General features: G+C 51.2%; 1 protein-coding gene and 1 long non-coding RNA gene across 7 annotated transcripts; both read right to left on the bottom strand.

Moving 5' to 3' along the window:
• Positions 1 to 3319: 3319 nt before the first annotated feature.
• MVB12A (multivesicular body subunit 12A) lies at positions 3320 to 8913 on the bottom strand. 5 transcript variants are annotated; one of them, XM_045380760.2, is made up of 9 exons: positions 8734 to 8913; positions 8548 to 8646; positions 8324 to 8420; positions 6150 to 6276; positions 4994 to 5113; positions 4812 to 4918; positions 4544 to 4605; positions 3932 to 3988; positions 3320 to 3700 (listed from the first exon to the last, which is right to left on the bottom strand). In XM_045380760.2, exons 1-9 carry the CDS (start codon positions 8821 to 8823, stop codon positions 3638 to 3640), a joined length of 822 nt encoding a protein of 273 aa, XP_045236695.2. In that variant the 5' UTR covers positions 8824 to 8913; the 3' UTR covers positions 3320 to 3637. The 5 variants fall into 5 exon arrangements, with proteins under 5 accessions (XP_045236695.2, XP_045236696.2, XP_045236697.1 ...); XM_045380761.2 differs by lacking the exon at positions 3932 to 3988; XM_045380762.2 differs by lacking the exon at positions 4994 to 5113.
• A 1138-nt stretch (positions 8914 to 10051) lies between these two features.
• On the bottom strand, positions 10052 to 22287 carry LOC135968434 (uncharacterized). Of its 2 annotated transcripts, XR_012428543.1 has the most exons (5): positions 21606 to 21748; positions 15780 to 15874; positions 15187 to 15266; positions 14059 to 14156; positions 10052 to 10190 (listed from the first exon to the last, which is right to left on the bottom strand). It is a non-coding gene; the product is annotated as an uncharacterized lncRNA (long non-coding RNA). The 2 variants fall into 2 exon arrangements; XR_010583236.2 differs by lacking the exons at positions 10052 to 10190; positions 14059 to 14156 and adding an exon at positions 14405 to 14940 and having other exon boundaries at positions 21606 to 22287.
• Between the last annotated feature and the right edge of the window lie 23 nt (positions 22288 to 22310).

Here is a 22310-nt window from a genome sequence, read left to right as displayed (position 1 = left end):
GCCTCGAGCCATCCTTGTGTCTCAGCCCCCAAAAGTGCCGAGATTACAGATAGGAGACTCCAAGTATGACAGCCTTAGTTTATCTTTTCTTTTCTTTTTTTTCCGAGACAGAGTTTCACTCTTATTGCCAAAGCTGGAGTGCAATGGTGCTATCTTGGCTCACTGTAAATTTGACCTTCCGGGTTCCAGCGATTCTCCTGCCTAAACCTCCCAAGAAGCTAGGATTACAGGCGTGTACCACCACACACACCTAGTTTTTATATTTTTAATAGAGATGGAGTTTCACTACGTTGGCCAGGCTGGTCTCGAACTCCTGACCTCAGGTGATCTGCCTGCCTCGGCCTCCCAAAATGCTGGGACTACAGGTGTGAGCCACCACGCCTGGCCAGCTTTTCTAAGCCACAGAGATCTGGTGAATGTTTACAACTGCAGCAGAATGTGGGCCACCACAAGGCTACAAAAGCACAGAGGAGAAACAGGAGAAACAGCCGCATAGCAGCCGTTGCACACGTCCATGGTCATGCACTCATGGGAGATGGATGGTGTGAGTTTAGGGTGGTGAATTTCTTTTTTTATTTTATCATTATTTTTTTCTTTTTTGAAATGGAGTTTTACGGCCGGGTGCGGTGGCTCAAGCCTGTAGTCCCAGCACTTTGGGAGGCCGAGATGGGCGGATCACGAGGTCAGGAGATCGAGACCATCCTGGCTAACACGGTGAAACCCCGTCTCTACTAAGAAATACAAAAACTAGCTGGGCGAGGTGGCAGTGCCTGTAGTCCCAGCTACTCGGGAGGCTGAGGCCGGAGAATGGCGTGAACCCGGGAGGCGGAGCTTGCAGTGAGCTGAGATCCGGCCACTGCACTCCAGCCTGGGCGACAGCGCAAGACTCCGTCTCAAAAAAAAAAAAAAAAAAAAGAATGAATGAAATGGAGTTTTACTCTTGTTGCCTAGGCTGGAGTGCAATGGTGCAATCTCAGCTCACTGCAACCTCCACCTCCTGGGTTCAAGCAATTCTCCTGCCTCAGCATCCCAAGTAGCTGGGACTACAGGCACCTGCCACTACGCCTGGCTAATGTTGCATGTTGCATGTTTGGTAGAGACGGGGTTTCACCATGTTGGCCAGTCTGGTCTTGAACTCCTTACCTCAGGTGATCCACCCACCTTGGCCTCCCAAAGTGCTGGGATTACAAGTGTGAGCCACTGTGCCTGGCCACGTTCTTGTGGTTTTTGTTGGTGATTTTGCTATTGAAATTCCCCCAGACACTGAAATGCTGTCCAGGGTTCCTAAGTACCAAAAGACTGTGATGGCTGGGCTCAGTGGCTCACGCCTGTAATCCCAGCACATTGGGAGCCGAGGCAGGAGGACTGCCCAAGGCCAGGAGTTCAAGACCAGCTTGGGCAATATAGTGAGACCCCCTAGCGGTACAAAAACTTTTTTAAAATTAGTCCAGTGTAGCCTGTAGTCCCTACTCAGGAGGCTGAGATTGGAGGATCACCTGAGCATGGGAGGTTAAGGCTGCAGTGAGCTATGATCACACCAAAAATAAAATACTTAAAAAAAAAAATCTGTGATGCACCTCATGGAGAAAATCCCTTATAGGGAAGCTTCATGCAGACATGAGTTTCAGTGCCGCTGGCTGTGAGTTCAATGTGAATGAATCCACCATAGATATTAAATAAGATGTCTTTAAACAAACATACATAAAACAAGGTTGTATGAATCGGTGGATGAAAATGGTGTGGCCTGGGCCGGGTGCAGTGGCTCACACCTGTAATCCCAGCACCTTGGGAGGCCAAGGCGGGGGATCACTTGAGGTCAGGAGTTTGAGACCAGCCTGGCCAACAAGGTGAAACGCCATCTCTACTAAAAATACAAAAAATAAATTAGCTGGATATGGTGGCCTGAGCCTGTAGTTCCAGCTACTGGGCAGCAAAGGGGCGGGGAGGGGGGGAGCGGGGGCGGGGAGGGGGGGAGCGGGGGCGGGGGCTGAGGCCGGAGAATCGCTTGAATCTGAGAGGCAGAGGTTGCAGTCAGCCGAGATCGTGCCACTGCACCCAGTCTGGGCGACAGCGCGAGATGCTGTCTCAAAAAAAAAAAAAAATTTAAAAAGGGCTGGGCGCCGTGGCTCAAGCCTGTAATCCCAGCACTTCAGGAGGCCGAGGCCGGTGGATCATGACGTCAGGAGACTGAGACCATCCTGGCTAGCATGGTGAAACCCCGTCTCTACTAAAAATACAAAAAATTAGCCGGGCGTGGTGGCGGGCGCCTGTAGTCCCAGCTGCTCGGGAGGCTGAGGCAGGAGAATGGCGTGAACCTGGGAGGCGGAGCTTGCAGTGAGCCGAGATCGCGCCACCGCACTCCAGCCTGGGCGACAGAGCGAGACTCCCTCAAGGAAAGGAAAGGAAAGGAAAGGGCAGGGCAGGACAGGGGAAGGGAGGGGAAGGGAGGGGGGAGGGGAGGGAAGGGGGGAGGGGAGGGGAAGGGAGGGGGGAGGGGAGGGAAGGGGGTAAGGGAGGGAAGGGGGGAGGGGAGGGAAGGGGGGAGGGGAGGGGGGAGGGGAGGGGAGGGGGGAGGGGAGGGGAGGGGGGAGGGGAGAAAGGAAAGGAAACAGCAATTGCTGGGTTTGAGTCCCAGTTGTGGCCTTAGCATCCCTGTCGCAGTTTCTCTATCTGGAAAACGGCAACAAAACCTGGGCTTCCCAGTGCGTTATAGGGAGACTAAATGAGGTAATAATGGTGTATCACGTGTTGGGGATGTGGTCACTGCAATAGAAACAGTATTTGTTTTATTGTTATGCCCAATGATGGAGGGCCGAGACGAGTTCTTCTCTACGATCTAGCATCCAGACTCACTCACTCCCTGAGCCTCAGTTTCCCACTCTGTAGAATGGGAGACCCAAGCCGGGCGCGATGGCTCACGCCTGTAATCCCAACACTTTGGGAGGTCGAGGTGGGCAGATCACCTGAGGTCAGGAGTTCAAGACCAGCCTGGCCAACACAGTGAAACCCTGTCTATAGAAAATACAAAAAAATTAGCCGGGCGTGGTGGCAGACGCCTGTAATCCCAACCACTCGGGAGGCTGAGCGAGGAGAATCGTTTGAACCCCAGAGGTGGAGGTTGCAGTGAGCCAAGATCCTGCCACTGTACCCCAGCCTGGGGCACAGAGGGAGACCCCGTCTCAGAAACAAACAAACAAACAAAAACCGGAGACCAGCAGCACCGCCTCCCCGCCATTTCACCCACTTGCCCAGTGCAAGAGTGGCCGAGTCTCAGCTCCACGTGCCTAGTGTGGAGAGGCGGCAGGATCGGGACTCCAGAGGGCGTGAACCAGGTAGTGTTTATTGCCAGGAGGACACCCACGCTGCCTCCGGACCCCAGAGGGTTTTGACACGAATGACTTAAAGGCACTGGCTTCTGTCCAGCTCCAGCCCTGCCCCGCAGGGCCTGGGGGTGGAGACCCCATCACCACGCAGCCTCGACCCGCCCCTTCCTCCAGAGCTGCAGCTCCGCCCAGTGGCTGAAGATAGCAAAGCCTTGCAGGGCGGAGGTTCCCAGGATGCAGTGAGGCGGGGTGGCCCCAGGCTGGCCGGGGGTGGGGGTGGCGTAAGGGGGCTCTTCCCGCGGACGGGTGAGGGACTACGAGACGCTGGGGGGCAGGCGGGCAGCCGCAGTCTTCTCCACCACGAAGCCGTAGTTATACTGGGGGAAGGGGAGAGTGAGAGTGAGCAGGTGCCACAGTAAAGAGAGGACCAAAGCGGGGGTGACTGAGGAATGGCAGAGGGGGTACTTAGGGACTTGAGTGGTCTTCAGTCCTGGAGAGATGGGGTGCGTCTGGGGGCACGTGGGGATGGGGAAGACTGGAACAGCCTAGGGCGGAGGGGGGTTGGGGTCCCAGCCCCTCAGGCACCTCCTCCCTAGCCCTGCACCCACCTCCTCCTCAATGTCCGCCAGAGACTTGATGGTCAGGTCCCCAAAAGCAGAGAAGGCCTGGCGGGCAGAGGTGGATCAGCCTTGGGCCCGATCCCAACCTGAAACCCCCTTTCCCTCCTCTTCAAGGAGTCCTGCTCTCCCCCCCGCCCCCACACTCCCCAAATATTCCCTCGTCATCCCTCCCCCTTCTTTTTTTTTGTTTTGTTTTGTTTTTAGAGACAACGTCTCTAAAGCCACGCCTGGCTAATTTTTGTATTTTTAATAGAGACGGGGTTTCACCATGTTGGCCAGGCTAGTCTCCCATCTCCTGACCTCAAATGATCCACCTGCCTTGTCTCCCAAAGTGCTGGGATCACAGGCGTGAGCCACTGCGCCCGGCATCCCTCCCCCTTCTTGTCACAGCCTCTAGCTACTGGTGTCCAGCTGCTTTCTCTGGATGGACCCCTCCCCATTCTGAGACTGAAGACCTCCCAGCTGCCACCTGGAGGTGACACACTCCAGCCCCAACCCTGGACGTGGCCCTCTGTGCTGGGGCACTGGATACAGGGATGTCCTGGCACCCAGAATGGTGATGGCAGGCGGAGACCCAGGCTCCCCGAGACCCCAACTCACCAGGGGGCTGCAGCTCTTGCCCTCAAATCGTGGGTGGAGTGTGAAGGGAACCCCATCCATGGCTGAAAAACATATGGGAGGGGAGGAGGTGAGGTGCAGGGAACTGTCCACCCCACCTGCAGAGGCCAACCCCACACAGCCTGGCTCTTTCAGTCTTTACAGAATCTAGAGTTGGAAGAGGGAGGTAGGAAGATCCTTCCTGGTCGTGTAATCTCAAGACAATCACACCCTCCACCTCCATACCTCAGTTTCCCCACTCTGTGCTCACCTGAGATGCCATAGAGGCTAGAGGCCTCGTAGATGGAGTCATTCCTCCGCAGAGTGGATGCCCGAGAGCCCAGCCTTGACGGTGTCCGCTCCAGGAGGCCGCCCTTACTGGAGGTGGGATGACCCAGGTTAAGCTTCATCCTACCCCCACGGCCACCCCCACTCCGATGCCTGAGGGCTCACCTCGGCTGGCTGGCTGCATCCAGAGACAGGCCCTGCATGTCCCGGCTGAGACCTCGGGGCTTGGGCACTGGCCTCGGGGCCTTGGCCTTCTTGCACCAGATGGCAAAGCCGCCCATGTCCCTGGACCGGGAGGGAAGGTAGGAGGGATGCTGGCCCCATGTGGGGCCAGGGTTGAGGATAGCCCCTGGGAAAGGCAGGGGACCTGGGCCTCCAGGTGACCTCTGTCTTTTGGGGGATTTTTTTTTTTTTTTTTTTTGAGACGGAGTTTCACTCATGTGGCCCAGGCTGGAGTGCAATGGCGTGATCTCGGCTCACTGCAATCTCCACCTCCCAGGTTCAAGCAATTCTCCTGCCTCAGCCTCTGGAGTAGCTCGGATTACTGGCAACCATGCCCAGCTAATTTTTTTTTTTTTTTTAGTAGAAACAGAGTTTCACTGTGTTGGCCAGGCTCGTCTTGAACTCCTGACCTCAGGTGATCCACCTGCCTCGGCCTCCCAAAGTGCTGGGATTACAGGTGTGAGCCACCGCACCCAGCCTTTTAAGCGATTTTTGTTTTAGCATCTTGACCCGCACCCTAAGCACCACACCAAACTAATACTGCTGGGTTCAAATCATCATTCTGTCTATTTTATTTTATTTTATTTTATTTTTTATTTTATTTTATTTTTGAGACAGAGTCTCGCTTTGTTGCCCAGACTGGAGTGCAGTGGCACGATCTCAGCTCACTGCAACCTCCACCTCACAGGTTCAAGCGATTCTCCTGCCTCAGCCTCCTAAGTAGCTGGACTACAGGCGTGTGCCACCATGCCCGGCTAATTTTTTGTATTTTCAGTAGAGATGGAGTTTCAACATGTTAGCCAGGATGGTCTCGATCTCTTGATCTTGTGATCCGCCCATCTCTGCCTCCCAAAGTGCTGGGATTACAGGTGTGAGTCACCACGCTCAGTCCTGTTCTGTCTACTTGAGACACCAAGTCACTGACTCCTCATGAGTCCTACAAGATGGCATACATGTCTCGGTTTTAACATGAAGAATCCGAGGGTCAGAAGGTGGCAGAAGGAACAGGAGACCTCAAGGTTGTCCCTGAGGGTCAGATTCGCGAGATCATGAGTTGGGAGGGCAGGGAAGGTAGCTAGACACTGGGGGGTGGCCCTACCCTATTCGAAGGTATCCAGGCACTGTCTTGGTCTTTCCACTCAGCCGGACATCAAACACAGCTGTGTCTGCAGCTCCCAGGGGCAACAGCTTCACACACATGCGTTTCTTCTTGGACACAGAGGCCTCTGGGAGTGGGGGGCAGGGGAATAAGAGAAGGAAGCCAGGAAGGGGTGGGAGGGCCCAAAGATGACTCAAGGATGAGGCTCACCAGGGTGCTGTTTAAGGCAGCCGCATGGACAGCATTGGGGATGGGGGGTGGGAGGAGTGGTTAAATCATGAATGGTATAGATGAAGGAGGGGATTCCAGGCAGCCTTTAGGAGCCACTGGAGTAGGCTGATCTTTGGTGATAGGAAGGTGCATTCATGAGGTGGCTAGCTGTGGAATCAGACAGAGCTGGGTGCCCATCCTGGCCCTCAAAGCTTACTTTCTCTGAGTCCTCTAATCCTATAGAAGTTGGCCAGCTAGCACCTGTGAGCCAAATCTGGCTCAAGGCCTGTTTTCTTTTTTTTTCTTTTTTTTTTTTTTTTGAGACGGAGTCTCGCTCTGTCGCCCGGGCAGGAGTGCAGTGGCCGGATCTCAGCTCACTGCAAGTCCTGCCTCCCGGGTTCACACCATTCTCCTGCCTCAGCCTCCTGTGTAGCTGGGACTACAGGCGCCCGCCACCTCGCCCGGCTAGTTTTTTGTATTTTTTAGTAGAGACGGGGTTTCACCGTGTTAGCCAGGATGGTCTTGATCTCCTGACCTCGTGATCCGCCCGTCTTGGCCTCCCAAAGTGCTGGGATTACAGGCTTGAGCCACCGCGCCCGGCCTCAAGGCCTGTTTTCTTTCCTTTTTTTTTTTTTTTTTTTTTTTTTTTTGAGACGGAGTTTCGCTCTATCACTCAGCCTGGAGTGCAATGACGCGATCTCAGCTCACTGCAATCTCCGCCTCCCGGGTTCAAACAATTCTCCTGCCTCAGCCTCCCGAGTAGCTGGGACTACAGGCGCCCGCCACTATGCCCAGCTAATTTTGTATTTTTAGTAGAGACAGGGTTTCACCATGTTGGCCAGGCTGGTCTGGAACTCCTGACCTCAGGTGATCTGCCGGCCTCAGCCTCCCAAAGTGCTGGGATTACAGGTGTTAGCCACCACACCCAGCCTAAGGCCTGGTTCCATACAGCTCATGAGTTAAGAATGATTTTTACTTTTTCAAGGAATTGTAAAAAAAATGAATATGAACACACGTCATCTGGCCTGTAAAGCCTAAAATATTTACTATCAGGCCCTTTACATAAAAGTTTGCCAACTCTCAGAAAAAAATAAAGAAAAAAAATGTTTGGCCGGGCACGGTGGCTCACGCCTATAATCCCAGCACTTTGGAAGGCCCAGGCGGGCGGATCACCTGAGGTCAGGAGTTTAAGACCAGCCTGACCAACATGGAGAAAGCCCGTCTCTATTAAAGATACAAAATTAGCCGGGCGTAGTGGCGCATGCCTGTAATCCCAGCTACTCGGGAGGAAGAGGCAGGAGAATCGCTTGAACCCGGTAGTGGGAGGTTGCCGTGAGTCGACATCACACCATTGCACTCCAGCCTGGGCAACAAGAGCAAAACTCTGTCTCAAAAAAAAAAAAAAAAAAAAAAAAAAGTTTGCCAACTCTAGTATGAATGAATATAGCCTGAGTCAAATAAAAATGACAAGAAAGGGTGGGAAATTCAGGTGGGGCTGGGAAGGCCACACTAGGGTTGTGGGCCTCAGAAAAGGAGGGGTAGGGAAGGGTGAAGGTGACATCTCAGGAAGGAGGCAGAATGAGCTACAAAGAGGAGAAAAAAAAGTGTTCCAGGCAGAGAAAGCGGCGTGTGCAAAGCCTGGAAATGAAAAAAGAGAACTGCGCAGTGGTTTTGCTTGGCTATGGTGTAAAAAGACACAAGTAGCACAACAGTAGTGAAACAGGTGGTGTGGACTGAACTCTTAACTCGAGGATGGAGGCTGTGCCAATCACATCACACATTTTGAATCAGGACAAGGAATATCGGTCCACCCTAGGGCAGGGCTCTGAGTCTGCAGCCAACCCTGTCATCACCCCGTGTGCCGGGGGCAGCCGAGGCTCAGATACCGCGCGCCCGTCGTCCCTCCTCCCCCGCTCCTCCCTGCAAGGGACCCGGACAACTCTCGCCTCCGACGCAGGCCTTACTGGAATCCATGGGGTCGCAGACCGGGGAGAAGCCCAGCGGCAGGGGGCTCTTGTCCACCACGATCTGGATATCGGCCACCACGTTCTCCTGGGGGTTCTAGGGGTGGAAGGGGGACACAGCGAGGGTCGCCTAGCAGCGGGGACAGCGCAGCTGGCATAGGGCACAGTGAACAGGCAGGGGAGGTGGGCAGACCCTGGTGGTCCCGAAGGTGGGCACCCCTTACCTCTAGGCTGCCCAGAGAACTAAGGCACAGGAAGTAGCCAGATTTCTGCGCGAAGCTCTTGCCAAAGCTGGCGGGTGCCCCCTCGACGGTGCAGGAGATCTACCGGGAGGACGCGGGTCAGCGCCGGACTCCCACCCCACAGCGGCTGCCTCCCCCATTCGACCCCCGCCCCTCGACGTCGCTCACCGCGCTGAACCCCCGCGGCGGGGGTGCAGAGGCCGACGACCAAGCCAGGCCAGCCAGCGGCGCCGAGTCTGTCCCGGGTACAGGATCCATCCTGCGATCGGAGCGCCGAAGGCGGGGTCGTGGGGGACAGCCTGGAACCTCGGAGCAGCCTCCCGACGGCAGCCCTCGCGGTCGAACTACAACTACCAGAAGGCCATGCGGGGCGCAGATTGCCCGGAAGCGCAGTATACGCGTGTCCGAGGGGCTGCTGGCCAATGGCGTGGGGAGGCGGGGCCACGACCCACGCGTCGCCCGGGTTGCGCGCGTGGGCGACGATTGCGGAAAAAGGTCTTGTCGGCTTTCCTCGCCCAGCAACTTCCGCCGGAAATGCTACGGCACAGGACCAAGAGACTGGTTCTCTGCAAATCTGCACTACGTTCCCCAGAATTCCTTGCGGCCGCAATAGCTAGTCTAGAGAAAAGCTTAGCGCTTAACGCAAAAGTTGGGAGATTTGTGGCCGCGCTGAGTGGCACACGTCTGTAATCCCAGCACTTTGGGAGGCGGAGGCGGGCGGATCATGAGGTCAAGAGATCGAGGCCATCCTTGGACAACGTGGTGAAACCCCGTCTCTACTAAAAATACATTGTGAAAAATCTACAATTCCAGTTCTGGGAAATCATCCCAAAGGAAATCATCGTGAGATATGCAGCTGTTGATTTAAAGAGCGAACACTATGAGCCATCATGAGCCATGAAATCTTGGATATAACTTAAAGAGTTGTTTCACAGGAACAATACCTTTAAAAGGGGAAGTATAAAAAAAGGGAAATATTAAAAAAAGGGAAGTATAAAAGCATTTATTGCCTATAGTCCCAGCTACTGGGGATGCCACCAGCAAACCGAGTTAATTCCTCACTTTGTGTAGGTGGCAAAGAAGGAACATCCGATCGGAAAAGGCAATCAGGTTTTATTCACTGGCCAGGAATGGAGGAGAGGCTCTCGCTCTAACTGCCCCTTCTCCCTCAACAGTAAAAAACATGACGTTTTATTGTTTCTTCCCCTGGGTACAGGAAGGGAGAGGAATGTTAGCGTGTGCAGGGTGGGACTCCAGATCTTCATACAACCGGTCTACACAAAAGGGAGATTTTCTTTTAAGAGAAGGAATTTTAGTATTATAATTATATATTGATGAATATATATTGATGATCTAAAGTCAACTAGAGGTCGTCTGTTCCAGTTTGTGCCGATTTAGGGATCTTATCTTCCTCTGGTATCTGGTCAGGGGTCAGGAAGCTCTGGTGACATCTCTGGCTGCCTGCCATCTTTAAGCAGCTGTGTGTGTGGTTTTTTTTTTTTGGACTGAAAAACAATAAGAATCAGGGCTGTCCTGGTAACAGGGTAACAGGGAGGCTGAGGTGGGAGGATCGCTTGAGATCAGGAGTTTGAATCTAGCCTGGACAACACAAGGAGACTCCGTCTCTAAAATGAAAGAAAGGGAAAAAAAGTATTTACTATAATAATATGCTTTTAGGCCAGGTGCAGTGGCTCACACCTGTAATCTCAGCACTTTGGGAGGCCGAAGCGAGCGGATCATCTGAGGTCAGAAGTTTGAGACCAGCCTGACTAACATGGTAAAACCCCGTTTCTACTAAAAATAAAAAAATTATCCGGGCGTGGCAGCGCGCATCTGGAATCCCAGCTACTTGGGAGGCTGAGGCAGGAGAATCACTGGAACCCAGGAGGTGGAGGTTGCAATGAGCCGAGATCGCGCCACTGCCCTCCAGCTTGGGCAACAAGAGCGAAACTCGTCTCAGAAATAATAATAGTAATAATAATATGCTTTTTTACACCCATCGGGGGAAAAGTTTAGAAAAATAGGGAACAAGTGCCCTGTGCTGCCCAGACTAGTGAACGATAGTCAGGATGGCTAATGGTGACCCCAAGAAACCAAAGGGCAAAATGTTTGCTTATGGTTTCTTTGTGCAGATGTGCAGAGAAGAATATAAGAAAAACCGGCCGGGTGCAGTGACTCACGCCTGTAATCCCAGCACTTTGGGAGGCCAAGGCAAGCGGATCACAATGTCAAGAGATCAAGACTATCCTGGCCAACATGATGAAACCCCGTCTCTACTAAAAATACAAAAATTATCTGAGCGTGGTGGCATGCTCCTGTAGTCCCAGCTACTCGGGAGGCTGAGGCAGGAGAATTGCTTGAACCTGGGAGGAGGATGTTGCAGTGGCCGAGATTGTGCCACTGCACTCCAGCCTGGGCGACAGAGTGAGACTCCATCTCAAAAAAAAAAAAAAGAAGAAGAAGAAGAAGAAGGAGAAGGAGGAGAAGGAGAAACCCAGAGGTCCCCGTCAATTTCGCAGAATTTTCCAAGAAGTGGCCGGGCGCAGTGGCTCACGCCTGTAATCTCAGCACTTTGGGAGGCTGAGGCAGATGGATCACCTGAGGTCGGGAGCTTGAGACCAGCCTGACCAACATGGAGAAACCCTGTCTCTACTAAAAATACAAAAATTAGCCCAGCATGGTGGCACATGCCTGTAATCCCAGCTACTTGGGAGGCTGAGGCAGGAGAATCACTGGAACCCGGGAGGTGGAGGTTGCAATGAGCCGAGATCGCACCATTGCACTCCAGCCTGGGCAACAAGAGTGAAACGTCATCTCAAAAAAATAAAAATAAAAATAAAGAATTTTCCAAGAAGTACTCTGAGAGTTGGAAGACAATGTTGGTGAAAGAGAAGTCCAAATTTGATGAAATGGCAAAGGCGGATAAAGTACGCTAGGATCGGGAAATGAAGGATTATAGACCAGCTAAAGAGGAGGCAAGAAGAAAGAGCCTAATGTCCCCAAAAGGCCACCGTCTGGCCTTTTATTTTATTTTATTTTATTTTTTTGAGATGGAGTTTTGTTCTTGTTGCCCAGGCTGGAGTGCAGTGGTGCGATCTCAGCTCACTGCAACTTCCATCTCCCAGGTTCAAGCGATTCTCCTGCCTCAGCCTCCGGATTAGTTGGGATTACAGTCATGTGCCACCATGTCTGGCTAATTTTTTTATTTTTAGTAGAGATGGGGTTTCACCGTGTTGGCCAAGTGCGGCCTCAAACTCCTGACCTCAGGTGACCCACCTGCCTTGGCTTCCCAAAGTGCTGGGATTACAGACATGAGCCATCACACCCAGCCCACCATCTGGATTCTTCATGTTCTGTTCAGAATTCCACCCCAAGATCAAATCCACAAACCCTGGCATCTCTATTGGAGATGTGGCAAAAAAAAAAAAAAAAAAAAAAAAATGAGATGTGGAATAGCTGAAGTGACAGTGAAAAGCAGCCTGACGTCACCAACGCAGCAAAGCTGAAGAAGAAATATGAGAAGGAGGCTGCTGACTATAAGTTGAAAGGAAACTTTGACAGCGCAAAGGGTCCTGCTAAAGTTGCCCGGAAAAAAGTGGAAGAGGAAGATGAAGAAAGAAGAGGAGGAGGACAATGGATGATAAAAACTGTTTCTATGGCAGGAGTGATGGCTCATTCCTGTAATCCCAGCACTTTGGGAGGCCAAGGCAAGTGGAGATCAGGAGTTCACAACCAGCCTGGCCAACATGGTGAAACCCCATCTCTACTAAAAATACAAAACATTAGTGTAGCGGGGGGGTGGGGGGAGTGCACGCCCATCGTCTCAGCTACTCCAGACACTGAGGCAGGAGAATCACTTGAACCCAGGAGGCGGAGGTTGCAGTGAGCCGGGATCACGCCAGTGCACTCCAGCCCGGGTGACAGAGCGAGACTCTGTCTAAAGAAACAAAGAACAAAAAAAAAAAAGGTGGTTGAGGCCAGGCACAGTGGCTCACACCTGTTACCCCAGCACTTTGGGAGGCCGAGGTGGACGGATCACTTGAGGTCAGGAGTTGGAGACCAGCCTGGCCCACATGGTGAAACCCCGTCTCTACTAAAAATACAAAAAAAATTAGCCAGGCGTGATGGCAGGTACCTGTAATCCCAGCTACTCCGGAGGCTGAGACAGAAGAATCACTTGGGCCTCAGAGGTGGAGGTTTCAGTGAGCAGAAATGGTGCCTCTAAGCTCCAGCCTGGGTGACAGAATGAGACTCTGTCTCAAGGAAGAAAAAAAAAAAGTAGGTTGGGCACGGTGGCTCAAGCCTGTAATCCCAGCACTTTGGGAGGCCAAGGTGGATGGATCATGAGGTCAGGAGTTCGAGACCAGCCTAATCAACATGGTGAAACCCTGTCTCCACTAAAAATACAAAAATTAGCCAGGTGTGGTGGCATTCACGTGTAATCCCAGATACTCAGGAGGTTGAGGCAGGAGAATTGCTTGAACCCAGAGGCAGAGGTTGCATTGAGCCCAGATCACACCACTGCACTCCAGCCTGGGCGACAGAGCAAGACTCTGTCTCAAAAAAAAAAAAAAGTGGTTGAGGTTTTGGCAAGGCCTATTATTTAAACCACAGCCTAAATGTCTTACAAAGTTAGCTTGGCCCAATAGCCCAGGAATAATTAAGGGAAAAGTAAGGTGGGGTTTGGGTTAACTTAGCTTACTGTTCTAATGTTCTCACTGATATAATTTTTGCAGTGGTGGTTTCATCAGTTGGGTGCAGGAAGATTGTGAGGGTTTGTTTGTTTTGTTTTTGTTTTTTGAAACGGAGTTTCACTCTTGTTGCCCAGGCTGGAGTGCAATGGTGTGATCTCAGCTCACTGCAACCTCTGCCTCCCATGGTCAAAGGATTCTCCTGTCTCAGCCTCCGCTGGGATTACAGGCTCGCACCACCATGCCCAGTTAATTTTTGTATTTTTAATACAGACAGAGTTTTGCTAGGTCACCCAGGCTAGTCTCAAACTCCTGGGCTCAAGCAATTTGCCAGCCTCTGCCTCCCAAAGTGCTGGGATTACAAGGGTGAACCACCCCACTGATCAAGGGGAACATATTAATACTTTGTTTCTCTGTTTTGAGACGGAGTCTCACTCTCTTGCCCAGGCTGGAGTGCAGTGGCATGATCTCAGCTCATTGCAGCCTCTGCCTCTGAGGTTCAAGCCATTCTCCTGCCTCAGCCTCCCGAGTAGCTGGGATCATAGGCACGCACCACCACACCCGGCTCATTTTTGTATTTTGAGTAGAGACGGGGTTTTACTATGTTGGCCAGGCTGGTCTTGAACTCCTGACCTCAAGTGATCCACCTGCCTCGGCCTCCCATAGTGCCAGGATTACAGGCATGAGCCACTGAGCCCAGCCAGAAACATATTAATACTATGAACAACACTCAGCCCTGGGCTGGTTAAGAGGCTGGAGACCGAAAGGTGGTGTTAGATTGACCATGGACCCGGTGAAATACCTGCAGTGGGTTAAGGTCCCTCTTGTGTGTCTTACAAAACAGAGACACAGATGCTGCCTAAGAACCAGGTCCTCCTGGACCCGGCGCCAGGGAAGGATCTGAAAGGAAAAGAAGAATGCCTGTGATAGGTGTGAGAGAGGAGTGCCACTCACCGTTCACTGCAGCGATAGGGGACAGGTGAATTCTGAATTTTTTTTTTTTTTTTCTTTTTGAGACAGAGTCTGTTGTGACCAACCGAGTTATAGAGAAACACCGCACTTTGAGACAAATTAAAGAGTCCTTTATGAGCCTGCGACCGAGAGGCAGCTAACGCCCAAAATTCTCTCGGCCCTGAGGAAGGGGCTAGTTTTGTTTTTATACTGTGGTCTAAATAGGGGAGGGGGATTTTAGCTGAAGCAATTTTTACAGAAGCAGAACTGGCAAAAAGTTAAAAAATGAATTGGTTACAAATGCAGTTATGAAAAATAAACAGTTCCAGGTGCAGGGGCTTAAACTATCACAAAGAGATAAATGTAGGGGCTTTGGGTGCCATCCGCCGAGCACGTCCCCAGGAGCTGCTGTGCAGCTCGCCTCAATATCTTATCAGCAGGTGCATTACTGGACGTGCTTTGAGTCAGTTTTACTGACTATGCCTGGAGGGAGGTGAAAGGGTTACAAGTGAAGAAACTAAAATGGAGTCTGTCCGGCTCTCTGCTAGGAGAGAGTCACTCAGGTTAAAACAAAGTAGGGTATCACAAGTCTTGGCTCTGTCGTCCAGGCTGGAGTGCAATGGCGCAATCTCAGCTCACTGCAACCTCCGCCTCCCGGGTTCAAGCAATTCTGCTGCCTCAGCCTCCCAAGTAGCTGGGATTACAGGTGCCCGCCAGAAAGTCCATCTAGTTTCTATTTTTAGTAGAGACAGGGTTTCACAATTTTGGCCAGGCTGGTCTCGAACCCCCCACCTCCGATGATCCACCCGCCTTGGCCTCCCAAAGTGCTGGGATTACAGGTGTGAGCCACCACTCCTGGCCAAATTCTGAATTCTTTAGGGGAAGGGAGAGCCTGGGACATAGGCATCCCCTTGGACCCAGTAACCCCGCTTCTGGGAGTTCAGTTTAAGGAAAGCCTGCAGTCAAGTCTGAAACTTACCAAATGACAAGGGCAAACTCAGACCGGGAACTGTAATGTACAAAGTGCTAAGCCAAGCACTTTCTATATATTGCTTTTTCCTGTCAAAGAAAATAAAAATATGAGGATCTTCCAAAGGCAATTTGCCAAAGGAAAAGTTGTTGTTGTTGTTGTTTGTATTGGTTTGTTTTTGAGACATGGTCTCATTCTGTTGTCCAGGCTGGTGTGCAGTCATGGAAACATGGCTCACTGCATCCTCGACCTCTTGGGCTCAAGGGACCCTCCTACCCCTTGGGCTCAAGGGATCCTCCTACTCAGCCTCCTGAGTGGCAGATGACCTGAGGTCGGGAGTTGGAGACCAGCCTGGCCAACATGGTGAAACCCGGTCTCTACTAAAAATACAATTAGCTAGGCGTGGTGTCAGGTGCCTGTAATCCCAGCTACTCAGGAGGCTGAGGCAGGAGCATTGCTTGAATGCGGAGGCTGCAGTGAGCCGAGATCACACCACTGCGCTCCAGCCACGACAGGCGCAGCCACAACAGGCGCAGCCACTATATCCAGCTAATGTTTAAATGTTTTGTTGAGGTGGGGGGTGGGGGTGGGGGGAAACTCACTTTGTTGCTCACGCTAGTCTTAAACTTCTGGGCTCGAGTGATCCTCCTGCCTCGGCCTCCCAAAGTGTTGGGATTACAGGCAAGTGCCACCGCGTCTGTAGCAAAGGGAAAGTTAGGTCTGGAGACTGAGCCACACAGTACTGAAATTCATTTCCCAAATGCATGGCTGTTGCTTCCTGATTGTCTTAAGTGGTTAAGCATTGTACATTACCCAGATGCCTACAAAAAGGAAAAAAAAAAAAAAAAGCCCTCACACATCTCCAGATGATCGCCCTCACAAATTGTTCATATGTAAATTATTTGCTTACCCCTAAATCTTTCCAAGATGTCCAGCCTCCATAAACAAAGATAGGTAACCTTAGGTTTGCAAGCTCTATCTGACCCCTTGTCCAGGCTGTTGAATTTCATCCTGACAGCACTGATTACAAGCTTACTTTCCCCGGTGCAAAACAAAGACAGGGTGACATCCATCAGCCCTCCACCAGACCCTGAGACAGCTGCAAAATTAATCTTTCCTTTACTCCTTCTTCAAATGTTTGCCTTATCTTAGGTATAACCATAGTTTCAGTTTCCCTGGCACTAATTAAATTCAGAAGAATGTAACTGATGAGAAATGTCATCACCTACTTTCTTTTTACTGTTTTCTTTCAGTTGATGGAGATACTGTTTCAGTTTTTAATTTGTGTGGACATTCCAGTCGACTGGGAAGCAGCTGTTATCACACCCCTGCTTTTAAGAAAGTAGAGGTTGGCTAGGGGCAGTGGCTCACACCTGTAATCCCAGCACTTTGGGAGGCCGAGGCGGGTGGATCACTTGAGGCCAGGAGTTTGAGACCAGCCTGGCTGACATGGTGAAACTCCGTCTCTACTAAAAATACAAAAATTAGCTGGGCATGGTAGCGCACACCTTTGATCCCACCTACTCGGGAGGCTGAGGCAGGACAATCACTTGAACCTGAGAGGCGGAGGTTGCAGTGAGCCACGATTGCACCACTGCACTCCAGCCTGGGCAACAGAGTGAGACTCCATCTCAAAAAAGAGAGAGAGAGAGAGAGAGAGAGAGAAAAGCAGAGGCCTGAGGGAAAGGAGTTGATCCACCATGATGGAATTTGAGCCCAAGTCTGACTCCAAACCTGCACTCAGGTTCCCCCAGGGCAGGGCTTGTCACGTTTGGTGGCACCTCTGACACTTGGGGCTTGATCATTTACTGTGGGGAGCCATCCTGTACCCTGTAGTGTGTTGAGCAGCATCCCTGGCCTACATCCCTAGATGGCAGGGGCACTCCCAGCCCCCACGGTGACAATAAAAATGTCCCCTGGAACAGAATCACCCCCGCCCAGTGAGCGCCCCAGGGCCAGCGACTTCCCACAGGCATGGAGTTGTCCTCAGATGCCCACCCAGGGCCACATCTCAGTATCCCAAAGTAAGTGAAATATACATGTAGTGTAATAAACAGAAATGAAACAGCTAAGGGACAATTGTGGATGATCTTTGCTCCTTAATTTTTTTTTTTTCTTAGCCAGGTGCAGTGGTTCACACCTATAATCCCACCACCTTGGGAGGCTGAGGAAGGAGGATCACATGAGCCCAGGAGTTTGAGACCAGCCTGGGCAACATACGGAGATCCTGTCTCTACAAACAATATAACTGGGCGTGATGGTGGTGAGTGGCTGTAGTCCCAGCTACTCAGGAGGCTGAGGCAGGAGGATCGCTTTGAGACAAGCCTGGTCAACATAGTGAAACCCCATCTCCACAAAAAATAAAAAATTAGCCAGGTGTAGGACTGCACATCTGTGGTCCCAGCTACTTGGGAGGCTGAGGTGGGAGGATCACTCGAGCCCAGGAAGTTAAGGCTGCAGTGAGCTATGATCACACCACTGCACTCCAGCCTGGACAACAGAGCAAGAGCCTGTCTTTAATAAATAAATAAAAGAGGGGAAATGGAGTGTAGGGAATGTGGGAAATTCTTTCTATTATCCTCCCTGTTTTTTTTTTTTTTTTTTCCCCTGCAAATCTAAAACTATTCTAGAATAAAATGTTGGCCGGGCATGGTGGCTCATGCCTTTAATCGCAGCACTTTGGGAGGCCGAGGTGGGCAGATCACGAGGTCAGGAGATCAAGACCATCCTGGCCACATGGTGAAACCCCATCTCTGCTAAAATACCAAAATTAGCTGGGCGTGGTGGCACATGCCTGTAATCCCAGCTACTTGGGAGGCTGAAGCAGGAGAATCGCTTGAACCAGGGAGTTGGAGATTGCAGTGAGCGGAGAGCATGACATTGCACTCCATCCTGGGTGACACAGTGAGACTCTGTCTCAAAAAATTAATTAATTAATTAATTAAAATAAAATGTTTCTTTTTTTTCTTTCCTCTTTTTTTTTTTTTTTTTTTTTTTTTTGAGAGAGTCTCACTCTGTCGCCCAGGCTAAAGTATAGTGTCGCCCAGGCTAAAGTATAGTGGCACAAACTCAGCTGACTGCAACCTCTGCCTCTGGGTTCAAGCGATTCTTCTGCCTCAGCCTCCCGAGTAGCTGGGATTACAGGCACCCACCACCACACCTGGCTAGTTTTTGTATTTTTGGTAGAAACAAGGTTTCACCATGTTGGCCAGGCTGGTCTCGAACTCCTGACATCAGGTGATCCACTCGCCTCAGACTCCAAAGTGCTGGGATTACTGGCATGAACCACCACACCCAACTGAAATGTTTCTCTAAATAATAATAATAATAACAACATAATAATAAATAAAAATAAAAAATAATTTTTTTTTAAAAGCTAAAACCAAAAGAATGCCAGGGGCGGGTGCAGTGGCTTACTCCTATAATTCCAATGCTTTGGGGGCCTGAGGCAGGAGGATCTTTGGAGCCCAGGAGTTTGAGACCAGCCTGGGAAACTTAGTGAGACCCCCATCTCTACAAAAAATAAAAAATTAGCTGGGTGTGGTGGTGCACACCTGTAGTCCCAGCTACACCGGAGGCTGCGGTGAGAGGATTGCTTGAGCCCAGGAGGTCAAGGCTGCAGTAAGCTGTGATTGCAGCACTACACTCCAGCCTGGGCAACAGGACAAGATTCTATCTGAAAGGAAAGGAAGGTGAGGGGAGGGGAGGGAAAGGGAGGGAAAGGGAGGGAAAGGGAAAGGGAAAGGGAAAAGGAAAGGAAAGGGAAATAGCATAACAGTTTCCATTTCTAATTTTATTGCAAAAGTAATTGTGGTTTCTGCCATTACTTTTAGTTAACATAATTAATGTAATTAAAGCCATTAAAAGTCATGGCAGGCCGGGCATGGTGGCTCATGCCTATTATCCCAGTACTTTGGGAAGCTGAGGTGGGCGGATCACGAGGTCAAGAGTTCGAGACCAGCCTAGCTAACACGGTGAAACTCCGTCTCTACAGAAAATACAAAAATTAGCTGGGCGTGGTTGCGGGTGCCTGTAATCCCAGCTACTCAGGAGACTGAGGCAGCAGGATTGCTTGACCCCAGGAGGCGGAGGTCAGAGGTTGCCGTGAGACGAGATCATGCCAATGCACACCAGCCTGTGCGACAGAGTGAGACTCCATCTCAAAGAGGAAAAAAAAAAAGGGGGCTGGGCACGGTGGCTCAATCCTGTAATCCCACCAACTTGGGAGGCCGAGGCGGGCGGATCACCTGAGGTCAGGAGTTTGAGACCAGCCTGACCAACATGGAGAAACCTAAACCTCTCTACTAAAAATACAAAATTAGCTGGACATGGTGGCACATGCCTGTAATCCCAGCTACTCAGGAGGCTGAGGCAGGAGAATTGCTTGAACCCAAGAGGCGGAGGTCACGGTGAGCCAAGATTAAATAAAATAAATATGTATGTACTAAATATATATATGTATTTTTAAGTCGAGATAGGGTCTTGCTATGTTGACCAGGCTGGTCTCGAACTCCTGACCTCAAGCAATCCTCCCATCTTGGCCTCCGAAAGTACTAGGATTGCAGGCATGAGCCACTGCACCCGTCCCATCATTTGTAATTTTAAAGGGAAGAGCAACAAACTTTTAGTTTGCAGAGCTAGGACTGTTTGCAGCTGCAAAATTTAGAGAGGACATCAATCTTTCATTATCCACATTTTACAGCTGGGGAAATCAATGCTAAGAGAGGAAATTCATTTGCCCAGGGGCGCACCACCCCAGTCTCCAATGTGCAATTCATACAATTGTGATTTCTGACCTGGTCCCAAACTGACCCTAAAGTTTGCAGGCCAGAACACTGCTGCTCAAATAAGTCAGCTTAGTCAAATAAGTCAGGCAAAGGTCGTGTCTTTTCACCTGGAGTCCTGGCCAGGCTGGTAGGTCCCTCCTCCTGGGACGAGTTCACCCTCAGACTTTTCAGCAAGATCATCTCCCACAGCTTGTTAATTGGTTCTTGGTTCTAAGTGTTTTTTTGTTTGTTTGTTTAAGAGATGGGGTCCCACTTTATCACCCAGGCTTGAGTGCAGTGGCACAATCATAGCTTGCTGCAGCCTCAAACTCCTGGGCTCAAGTGATCCTCCTGCCTCAGCCTCCCGAGTAGCTGGGACCACACGCACATACCATGATGCCTGGCTCTAAGTGGCTTTAATGGGGTCCTTCTGAGGGATGTTGGAGTGAGGGCCTGGGGGGAGTTCCCCAGGCCTTCTGGGAGGCCTGGGCTCTGGCCTTGACCTCGCCTGCTGTCTGGTCCTGCTGAAAACAGAAAAACAAGGAAATGGCAGACCTGACAGAATCTGGGCTGTGGTCAGGATGTGGCTGAAGAAGCCACAAGAAAAACACTCAGTCCCCTTTCAGCCGTCATACCCAGCAGTTGGGCGCCGATAACGGGGCTGATTTCCTGTAGGAAGCCCTGGCTCTCTTGGCCACATGGACAGCAGGTCGGTGCAGCCTGAGTGCTCCCCCAACCCCGGTGTCCAACAACCCCAGCACCCGCCCCATCCCAGGCGTCTTCCAGGGATGTCTCCCAGGACCGTGGGGTTTAGCACATCCCAAATGGAGCCAACTATCTTTCCTCAAAGAAAAATCCCCACTAGGCCAGGCACGGTGGCTCACGCCTGTAATCCCAGCACTTTGGGAGGCAGAGGCAGGCAGATCACTTGAGCTCAGGAGTTCGAGACTAGCCTGGTTAACATGATGAAACCCCGTCTCTACTAAAAGCACAAAAAAACTAGCCAGGTGTGGCCAGGCGTGGTGGCTCATGCCTGTAATCCCAGCACTTTGGGAGGCCGAGGCGAGTGGATCATCTGAGGTCAGGAGTTCGAGACCAGCCTGTCCAACATGGAGAAACCTAAACCTCTCTACTAAAAATACAAAATTAGCTGGGCATGGTGGCACATGCCTGTAATTCCAGCTATTCAGGAAGGCTGAAGCAGGAGAATCGCTTGAACCCGGGAGGCAGAAGTTGCGGTGAGCCAAGATCGAGCCACTGCACTCTAGCCTGACCAACAAGAGCAAAACTCAGTCTCAAAAAAAAAAAAAAAAAAAAAAAATTAGCCGGGCCGGACCACACCTGTAGTCCCAGCTACTGGCAAGGCTGAGGTGGGCAAATCAGTTGAATCTGGGAGGTAGAGGCTGCAGTAAGCCGAGATCGCGCCACTGCACTCTGCACTCCAGCCTGGGCGACAGAGGAAGACTCTGTCTCAAAAAAAAAAAAAAAAAAAAAAAGAAAGAAAGAAAAAGAAAAGAAAAGAAAAAGGAAAGAAAAGAAAAGAAAGAGCCTCGCTATATGTCCATGTTCAAGCATTATCTTCCCATCCATCTGCCCTGAGCCACAGGCCTGGCAGGTGGCATGCGCATCCATTGAGCACCTACTGGATACCAAAGCACTTACTTTACTGGCATCTTCTCCCTGGTCACTCCTGGAGAGGCTGGCCCTGTTATTCCCCTTTACAGATGAAGAAACAGGCTCAGAGAGTTTACTTGGTATCCTGGAGTCCCAGGAGCACTTTTTCTGAAAGTTGAAGCCTGTTTCCTGCGGGTGCCAGGACAGAGTCCAACACTGTTTGTTGACTGGGGTATCCTCTCACCTGGGCTGTGTGTGCCTATCCAGTCCCCCAGTTTTCAGCTGGCTCCAGTCTCACCTGCTGCTCACACACCTTCCATGGCTCCCATAGTCCCCTCGGTGGGGACAGGGGCACTGGATGAAGCCCTGCTAGTCACCACAGAGACACCTGAACACAAAACCAAGTCCCTAGGGTCAGACCCAGGCCCCGCCCTCACTCAACTGTGCAATCTCAGTTTCCCCAGGTGGAGACTGGACCAACAATGATGGCCTCTGCCTCTTCAGGTCATGGTACAGATGAATACCATGGCCTAGGCACTCAGTAACACACAGCAGAAGCACAGGGACTTAAGATAGAGTCTCCCAGGCAGCCACAGTTGGCTGGCACCCAGTTGGGAAGGGCCCGAGGCCTTTTAAAGCAGGGTTGAAAAAAAAGCCCACCTCCTTTCTGGGAAACTGAAACTGAAAGCTCTAATTAATCCTCTGCCTGTAGGTGCCTCATGCAAGAGCTGCCGGTCAGAGCACTTCCTGGAA

This window comes from Macaca fascicularis, chromosome 19 (assembly GCF_037993035.2).
Source record: "Macaca fascicularis isolate 582-1 chromosome 19, T2T-MFA8v1.1".
Lineage (NCBI taxonomy): Eukaryota > Metazoa > Chordata > Mammalia > Primates > Cercopithecidae > Macaca > Macaca fascicularis.
Note: the sequence above shows the minus strand (reverse complement) of the source record. Positions and strands in the feature narration are given on the sequence as shown.

Coding starts and splice junctions, on each gene's coding strand:
- MVB12A (XM_045380760.2), bottom strand. CDS start 8,823: ATGGATCCTGTACCCGGGACAGACTCGGCGCCGCTGGCTGGCCTGGCT. Junction 8,421..8,547: donor GTTCTCTGGGCAGCCTAGAG/GTAAGGGGTGCC, acceptor TTCCACCCCTAG/AACCCCCAGGAGAACGTGGT. Junction 6,277..8,323: donor CTGCGACCCCATGGATTCCA/GTAAGGCCTGCG, acceptor CCCCACTCCCAG/AGGCCTCTGTGTCCAAGAAG.